General features: G+C 32.5%; 1 protein-coding gene across 1 annotated transcript; it reads left to right on the top strand.

Annotated features, from left to right (window-relative positions):
* The first annotated feature begins 278 nt into the window (after positions 1-278).
* Positions 279-3,968, top strand: LOC137820216 (receptor-like protein kinase 7). Its single transcript, XM_068624164.1, has 2 exons — positions 279-3,258; positions 3,351-3,968. The coding sequence occupies exons 1-2, from the start codon at positions 696-698 to the stop codon at positions 3,731-3,733; spliced, it is 2,946 nt and encodes a 981-aa protein (XP_068480265.1). The 5' UTR covers positions 279-695; the 3' UTR covers positions 3,734-3,968.
* Positions 3,969-9,632: the final 5,664 nt, after the last annotated feature.

Here is a 9,632-nt window from a genome sequence, read left to right as displayed (position 1 = left end):
TTATAAAAAAAAACACTTGCTTAATTCAGACTCTAAATTTTGTGCACAATATCATAATTTTAATGTTGGTGAAATATCAATACCAATACCTCATTGTAAAACATTGAATTGGAAAATAATCGCATAAAAACTATTCAATAACAATATGACAGAGTGGTTACTTTTTAATTGTGGCAGTGAAGTTAGTAGTTTTACTACATTTTATTTTATGATGAGAAAAGATAAATTCTGTTATATTTTTCCTGCAGTATATTTGTTGTTTGCATTTAGGTTAACTAGGTGTTGTTTTTTATCGAATTATTGTGGATTCCAACCGACCAAGTCAATGGCTGTTGATACATTGACACTGGTCTCTTCCAGTTTGATCTAAACATCCGTCTACGACTCTTCCACACGAACTGACACCGGTACGAGAAAAGCAGTGAGTGTTTTAGGAAAAGCAGCATCAAGAAATTACCCGGTAAAAAGTCAAAACACAAGAAGAGGAGAAAACGACCGTTATAACAGAAATACAAAACAGAAGAACTTTGTCGTGTTACGAAGTGGTTTTGGTAAGGATGCTTTACTGTTACCACAATGTTACAAGCCAACGAGCGCCATTTCCTTTTTCTACAATGTTATGTTACTTAAATTGAGTTGAAATTGAAACCAAATGAAAACTATCTGAGACCCATTTTCTCTTACACTTTCCAAACATGTTCGCCGCCTTTCGCCTCCTCCTTCTTCTCTCACTCTTCTCTCTACTCAGCGCCCAACTCCACGACCAGCGTCAAATCCTTCTCAACCTAAAGTCCTCCCTACACAATTCAAAATTTTCAAAGCTCTTTGACTCATGGAATGACAACAACTCGGTTTGCAGTTTCCACGGAGTAACTTGCAACACGCTCCGTTCCGTCACCGAAATCAACCTCTCCGACCAAACTCTGACCGGGGTTCTCCCCTTCGACTCTCTCTGCAATCTTCCGTCGCTCCAGAAACTCGTGTTCGGCTTCAACGACTTGTACGGGAAGGTTTCAGAGGACATTAGAAAATGCGTCAACTTGCGCTACTTGGATTTGGGAAACAACCTTTTCTCCGGTCCCTTCCCCGACATATCTCCTCTTAATCAGTTGCAGTACTTGTTTTTAAACAAAAGTGGATTTTCGGGCACTTTTCCGTGGCAGTCGCTGTTAAACATGACGGGTCTGTTGCAGTTAAGTGTCGGAGATAACCCTTTCGATTTCACCCCGTTTCCCAAAGAGGTTGTGAGTCTCAAGAACCTGAATTGGCTCTACCTGTCCAACTGCACCCTCGGAGGGAAACTTCCGGTGGGACTCGGCAACCTCACGGAGCTCACGGAATTGGAATTCTCCGACAATTTCATCACCGGCGAACTTCCCGCGGAGATTGTGAATCTTCGGAAACTCTGGCAGTTTGTGTTTTTCAACAATACCATCACGGGGAAGATTCCAACCGGGTTTAGAAACCTCAAGGGGCTTGAGTATTTGGACGGGTCCACGAATAGACTCGAAGGGGATCTCTCAGAATTGAAGTATTTGACCAATTTGGTTTCCTTGCAATTTTTTGAGAACAATTTATCGGGGGAAATTCCGAATGAAATAGGCGAATTCAAACGCCTCCGGTCTCTGTCTCTGTACAGGAACAAATTGACAGGTCCTATTCCTCAGAAGGTTGGTTCCTGGGCCGAGTTTGAATTCATCGACGTGTCGGAGAATTTATTGACGGGGACTATTCCGCCGGAGATGTGTAAAAAGGGGAATATGAACGCACTGCTCGTGCTTCAGAACAAGCTCACCGGCGAGATTCCGGCCACCTATGGAGAGTGTTGGAGTCTGAAGCGATTAAGAGTCAGCAATAACTCGCTCTCGGGTACCGTACCTCCCGCGATTTGGGGATTGCCCAACGCCGAAATTATCGATATTGAGCTGAATCAGTTTGAAGGTTGGGTTGCTTCGGATATCGGAAACGCCAAAAAATTAACTTCAATACTCGCCAGGCAGAATCGGTTGTCCGGTGAAATACCCAAAGAAATCTCAAAAGCAACGTCGTTGCTGAGTGTGGACCTGAGCGAGAATCAGATTTCAGGGAAGATTCCAGAAGGAATCGGGGAGCTTAAAGAACTAGGTAGCCTTCATTTGCAGAGCAATAGGTTATCAGGTTCGATACCCGAATCTATCGGTTCCTGCAAATCCCTCAACGACATTGACCTATCGAGGAATTCACTCTCTGGAGAAATCCCCGCGTCGTTGGGTTCTTTCCCGGCGCTGAATTATCTGAATCTTTCAGACAACAATCTCTCAGGGGAAATTCCTAGGGGGTTATCGTTCCTCAGGTTAAGCCTCTTTGACCTATCGTACAACCGGTTAACGGGTCCAATTCCTCAGGCTCTAACCCTCGAAGCTTACAACGGAAGCCTCTCCGGAAACCCCGGTTTGTGCAGCGTCGACGCGATCAACTCCTTCCCGCGCTGCTCTTCATCCTCTGGCATGTCCAAGGACATACGTGCTCTCGTCATTTGCTTCGCGATAGCGTCGATACTATTGCTTTCGTGTTTGGGCGTTTACTTGCAGCTGAAGAGGAGGAGGGAGGAGGGAGAGAGATTCGGAGAACGTTCGTTGAAGAAAGAATCATGGGACGTGAAATCGTTCCACGTGTTAAGTTTCTCGGAGGGGGAGATTCTAGATTCCATTAGGCAGGAGAATCTGATAGGGAAAGGAGGTTCGGGGAACGTGTACAGAGTCACTCTTTCCAACGGAAAAGAACTGGCGGTGAAGCACATTTGGAACACCGATGTACCCGCCCGGAAAAAGTCGTGGAGTAGTACTTCCATGCTTGGGACTAAGCAGGGTGGGAAGTCAAAGGAGTTCGATGCAGAGGTTCAGGCTCTGAGCTCCATAAGGCACGTGAATGTGGTGAAGCTTTATTGCAGCATAACGAGTGAAGATTCGAGCTTGTTGGTGTACGAGTATTTGCCCAATGGAAGCTTGTGGGATCGGCTTCACACAAGTAGGAAGATGGAGCTCGATTGGGAAACGAGGTATGAAATCGCTGTTGGGGCAGCCAAAGGATTGGAGTATTTGCATCACGGGTGCGAACGGCCCGTGATTCACAGAGATGTCAAGTCCAGTAACATCTTGCTGGATGAGTTTTTGAAACCCAGGATTGCGGATTTCGGACTTGCTAAGGTTGTTCAAGCCAACGTTGGAAAGGATTCTTACACTGGTGTCATTGCCGGAACCCACGGTTACATTGCTCCTGGTATATATATCATTTGGGATACTTATTATTAATTATTATTACCGTTCATTGTCATGTTTATTGATGTCTTTATGTTGCTGGAATTGGTGTAGAATATGGCTATACATACAAAGTGAATGAGAAGAGTGACGTGTACAGCTTTGGAGTGGTGTTGATGGAGCTAGTAACTGGAAAAAGGCCAATTGAGACAGAATTTGGGGAGAATAAGGACATGGTGAGTTGGGTCCATAACAAGGCACGGAGCATAGAGGGTCTTAGCAGTGCTGTGGATTCGAGGATCCCAGAAATGTACAAAGAGGAAGCTTGCAAGGTTTTGAGAACTGCGGTTCTGTGCACGGGAACTCTTCCAGCTTTAAGACCCACCATGAGAGCTGTGGTTCAAAAGCTTGAGGATGCTGAGCCTTTTAAACTGGTAGGGATTGTTATCAGCAAAGACGGTAGTGAAAAGAAAATAGGAGTGAATGAGAAGAAATAATGTATTCATACTACATTGTCTGAACTGAAGATTATGCATCATGATCAAGGGGAACCAACCACTTTGAAGGGTTAGCTGTAAATTTTGCAGGAAATAAGCAACACTGTATTTTGAAGTGGAAGAACAGTGTGGTAAAAGGGTCTCCATCTAGTACTAGTAGTTTCAAATAATTGGTTTTGTACTGTATCATAAACATTCCTATTATTTATATGATGGCTGTGACAAATTCATATTCCTTTGGTTTTTGATTTACATAAGATGATTTTGGCTGATAATTGAAGGCCTAACTTACATGAAAGTGGCAGATAACTGATTCTGACTCCGAAAACAACAGTATATGTTCATGCATCTGATACTCAATGATGAATGTTGCATACAATCGTCGCTGTCGTTCCACTCTTTTCCAGTAACATACATTAAAGCTAAATTCAACCCATTTCCCTTTCACTCTTCCACAATCTAGCTGTACTTCCTGGATTTTAGATGGGCCCATTAATTAATGGTAGAGTACTAAACTCTCTTTTTTTATGTATTATTTTCATTAAATTAAATAATAGAAAGTGAGAGACTCAAAAAATAATTGAAAACTTAAGTTTTTTAAATAAGTAAAAAAGATTAAAAAATAGTGAAAATAGATCATTTTATTTATTATTTATTTACTATGCAGTCAATTAGATGGATTTAATCGCTGTTTGTAAACTCGCTCGCTATTTTCTTCTCTCGCTCGAGTATAAATAAATAAATATATATATATATATATATATATATATATATATAATAGGTACTTTCAAAACACTGGTTAAAGAAAAAAAAAACAATTTTTTAGTAAAAAATAGAATTAACATATTCGCTCAATATTTTCAATAATGTTTAAATATGATTTAAAAAACATATATTTTCATTTTACTTAATATTTCTTAACTAATTAGACTTTTTAACAGAAAGAGTTAGACTATAATGGGAAAACAAGAAATACTGGTTAGACCACATCACAGGCACTGGATTTTAACTTGTTGGCGAATGATTCATAAAATTATGGGTTTAATATCCTTTTATCGTTCGACTTTTTTTTTTTTTTTTTTTTACCTTTTTAATGTCTTTTATCTTATATTTTATTATCAAACAAATTTAATTTTATGAAGACCATTCAATTCAGTGTCTTTTTTTAAAAAAAAATTACCATTGAATTAATTTAGCTTGAAATTTAAATTGGACTCAATCCAATGTGATTTAGAGCCTTTGAATTTGATATATTTTTGTTATTTAGCCTCTCATTGTAAAGAGTTGTAATTTAGTTTAATTATTCTATTATTTTTGTTTATCATTTTAATTTTCTGTTTTTATCTGTTTAATCTTTCTTAGTACGATAAAGTTTCGTTTCATCCGGAAAAAATAGTTTAAAAAAATAAAGGCCTCAATAAAAAAAAGTCATAGTGTGTCTGGAATGAATAAAACTCAATAATAACATCAAATTAGTGAAATAACTTAAAGAAGGATGATTATTTAATTAAAAAAAATTATGACATTTTTTTTGTCTTCATAGGTTGGTCCACTAGACGTATAAGTTAAACAAGTTTGGTATTTCAAAATTACTTTTATTAAAAAGTTACTTTTTTTTATTGTGCAGTAGCTATAGCTACTATAACCCTATTAATTTTTTTTAATTCTTTATATTAATAACTACTCTATCACTTATATTAATAAAAATGTATGGAAAATTAGACGAAAACCGAAGTTCTTTTAATAATATCCTTTAATTACACAATAAAATAAATTGATAGACAAATAGATTTACGTAAATTTATCTTCTTTATCTTTCAAGACATATAAATATTTGTACACTAAATTATGATTATCGATTAACCAATTTAATTTTAAAAGTTATAAAATAGATTTCCAGACTACTATGGTCATTATATTTCAACGTAAATTATTCTTTTGAAATTGTAAAAAGTAAAAATATTTACGTTTAACATTCTTTGGAGATTAAAATATTGTTTCCATGATTTTAAAAAGTAAATTGAATTGAATTTGTAAAATTAGAAATCAATTTGAGAAATTATTCTTATAACACATTTAAATTTTAAATTTGAATATATTTTAGTTCACACATGGTTGATTTTATTTAGCTCTAAATTTTTTGAATGTTGATGGCCATAAATTTTTATTTTAAATATATTGTCATCATTTAGAGATAATCTGACATCTATTAGACACGTAAAAAAAATAAAAATCATTTGTATCTATATATCTATAAAGTAAATTCTCCATCCGCTTTTTTTTATATAATTTTTTTCTAATTCTACCTTTATTTTATATATCTTTATACAATAAAATATTTTATTATTTCATATAAATTACTTAAAAAATAAAATTATTTATTAATTTTTTAAATTAATATTAATGAATGGTCTTTATAATGACTTTCTATTTTTTTAATTTTTTATTCTGAAGCAACAATATAATGAAAAAAACATATTTTTACTCGAACAAATCTCATAAATTATTTTTTGGTAAAATTATTATTATTATGTATATACCATCAAGTCAATTTTAACCTTAAAAATTACTGTTTGAAATTTTAAAATAAAAAATTAAATTAAATTCCAATAACTATTTCTTCCATTTTTTTTATGTTTTTTCTTTTTCTATGAAATCAATTTGACCATCACAGTACTCTTGATTTCTTTTATCTTTTCTTAATTATCATTTATTTATTCGTCAATGTTTGTGAAAATCTGATTAGTTCATCATTATGGATGCGTCATGTGAATAGTTAATTATTTTGCCCATCACACATGTGTCTTCTGCAGAAACTTTTTTTTCCACCCAAATTTATGCCTTTATTTAATATATTTTTTTATCAGATTTTTGCTACTTTAATGCTTTTTCTTTTGACACTGCTAGCTTGTTTTCCAGATTTTTGTTAACTTTTTATAATTTTTTCTTAGTACTTGTGCTTTTTACCTTCTCCTAACTATATGCAACTTCTAAACCAACCAAGTTAACATTCTTTTTTAATTAATAAGCATTGCACACTAACTAGTTCGAAAACAGGCAATCTGCACCATATAATTTATGTCCTGTCCAACGCAAAATTTAAAATCCAACATTATTTTTATTTTATTTTTCTTACAGATATTGAAAGTTAGTTTTATACATTCTGGATTTCAAAATCTGAAAGGTCATTTTTGTATTTCATTTAAGCTTCCGAATAGTTATATCCGGAAGTGAGTTATGAGTTTCAAATTTTCATATCCAGAAATGTGTGTTGTATATAGTGTTGAGGATTGAAATCCAGAACTCATTTATGTTTGTTTACGGATCTTAACATCTAGAAAGTTATTTATGTTATTCAGGTAAGCTTATAGATGGTGAAATCCGGAAGTGACATATTAGTTCTGGATTTGTATATCTGGAACTTTGTAATTTGACTTACGGATATGAATATTCGGAAGGCAAAATTTCTAAATCATTATGGACAAAACAGACATTTCACGTCTGAGTGCCATCTGAATTGATATGGTCCAGGGAGAATCAGGCTTACATACATAAGAACTAAAGTGGCCTATGTGAATTCATGGACACTAGTTTCATTCAGCTTTTTCTTCCTGTAATCCATAATTTCTTGGCGCACCTTCATAATTTTCAAAATAATAAATTTACCCTTTTTTAAAGCGATTTATGAATTATTCGTTCTGGACATTTTTTGAAACACATTTTTCAATATTTTCCATGACGTATATAATATTTTTTAAAATAAGTTTTTTAGAACAAAATTTTTAAAACACAAAAAGTTTTTGTGAACAGCAATGACAACAACGGTGGTGTGATACAGTGAAAGAAGGTATGAATTTTGGTCTTTTTCTTGTTAATAATAGGAGTGCAGTTGGTAATAATTGGGGTGCAGTAACAAAAGCCATTCATAGTTTAGAAAATATTATTGGTCTGTGAATCATTTCGGGCCGGCCCACACATAAGAAGTGACAGAAATCCAGATAAGTTCATAAGTCGGCCCATTTAATGGAAAACTCACGAATAATTTTAAAAACTGTATTAAACTGTATACTTTTTTATTTTTCTTTATTTAAATAAAATTTAAATTTATTAAATTTTATTTTTATTATTTAGATAAATTAATTCAATAAACTCAAAATATAAAAATTACTAAATATAAAAATTACTACTTTGTAGAAGTCGACAAAAAATACTCTACAGACTTTAAGAGAAAAATATCTGACATTGAGAAAATTTCAATAACTTTAAGCTCTTAATAATATAAGTAAAAAAATAACTTTGATAAAAGGAAAATCCTAATTACTGTTAATTGAAAATTAATTTTACCCTATGTAAAAAATAACCTTAATCAATATTGCCTAAAAGTAATATTTGTTGATGTTAACTAACAAAAAAATCATGGTTCACAAAACTAAATACTGTTGATGTTAAAAAAAGCTTTCACTAATGTTAATTGAGGAATAATATTATGGTAACATGAACAACAAAAAATACTGAACTGATAATGTTTCAACTTTGATAGAATAAACAACGTCCCTGTTAAATTTAAAATAACATAGATTTTATAGATGAAAAAGTATGAAGAAAATCAAAATTCAAAACTCTTATCATACATATTAGAAATATTTATTATTTTAAATTAAATAATTCAAAAGATGTTTAATTTACCGAAAAGAAATTTAATTCGTGATTGAATTGCTTTTCTGCTAGAGCTTCATTGTTCATGAAACTCCTAACGCACAAACAAACCTGCACCCGTTAAATTTCTCAATCAATCTATCAATTAGTTAAAATGATCAAAATATTCTTTTTAATTTACTATTATTTTGGAAAACTATTTTGGAATATGTTTTGCAAAATTTATTTTAAGAAATACGTTCTGTAACATATATAATACATTCTCAAATATTTATTTTAATAATTTTATATTTTATAAATTTTAAAATGTAAACTCTAGAAACATTCTAAAAAATAATTCAAAACTTACGTTTAAAAGAATTACAGAAATGTGTTGGGTGGCAAGAAGAAACACCTGAATGCAAAATATGAGATGCAACCCATAAATGAAATTATATTTTCACAATTTTTAAAGTTATATATAATTTATGTGATAGATTTATAAATAAATATATATAATAAAAGATAAATTTATAATTAAATATAAAATATTAAAAATTATAATATGATTGTATACAAAAATTTGTCACCTTACTCACCATAAAAAAATACGAAAAGATGAAGATTTGCATTGGAAGAAAAAGTGGTGGGAACAAGAAGGGCCATGAACACATGAAAGGCTGTTTCTTTCTGCACCTCCATACCTTCTTCTCTCACCTCCATAAGTTTTTGTATTTCCAAAAATACATCTATGTAATATTCTAGATTACATAATTTGGAAGTCATTTTTTAAATTTGTAATTAACTTCCGGATTACATAATCCGGAAACCTTTTCAGATGAATAATTACTTTCCAGATTACTTTCCAAATTACATAATCTGAAAGTCTTTTTTAGCTTCCGAATTATGTAATCCGAAAGTTTTTTTTTCAAATGTGTTTATGAGGGTGACACAAGAAGAATAAAAATGTATTTTTATGTTGTGTATGAGAATGACAGAAGAAGATATGGAGGTGCAGGAAGAAACAATCCACATGAAGATAGGTGGATCCGAATAAGTGAAGATCTCACCATAGAGATTGTATTATGGAAATATGATTTTATTTTCTATATCATACAATTTGAGAAGTTTTTTATTTGACAATTTATGAAAGTATAATCTAAAAGATAATAAAAATATATTATAATTTTTTTTTTTAAATTAAGGGGTGCCATAAGAAGGTAGAAGAATGGAGGACAAATTAATGAGTATCTTTATTATTTTT

Source organism: Phaseolus vulgaris, chromosome 9 (genome assembly GCF_000499845.2).
Source record: "Phaseolus vulgaris cultivar G19833 chromosome 9, P. vulgaris v2.0, whole genome shotgun sequence".
In the NCBI taxonomy this organism is placed as follows: Eukaryota; Viridiplantae; Streptophyta; class Magnoliopsida; order Fabales; family Fabaceae; genus Phaseolus; species Phaseolus vulgaris.
This window is presented reverse-complemented; position numbering and strand designations above follow the sequence as displayed.

Coding starts and splice junctions, on each gene's coding strand:
- LOC137820216 (XM_068624164.1), top strand. CDS start 696: ATGTTCGCCGCCTTTCGCCTCCTCCTTCTTCTCTCACTCTTCTCTCTA. Junction 3,259..3,350: donor CCACGGTTACATTGCTCCTG/GTATATATATCA, acceptor GAATTGGTGTAG/AATATGGCTATACATACAAA.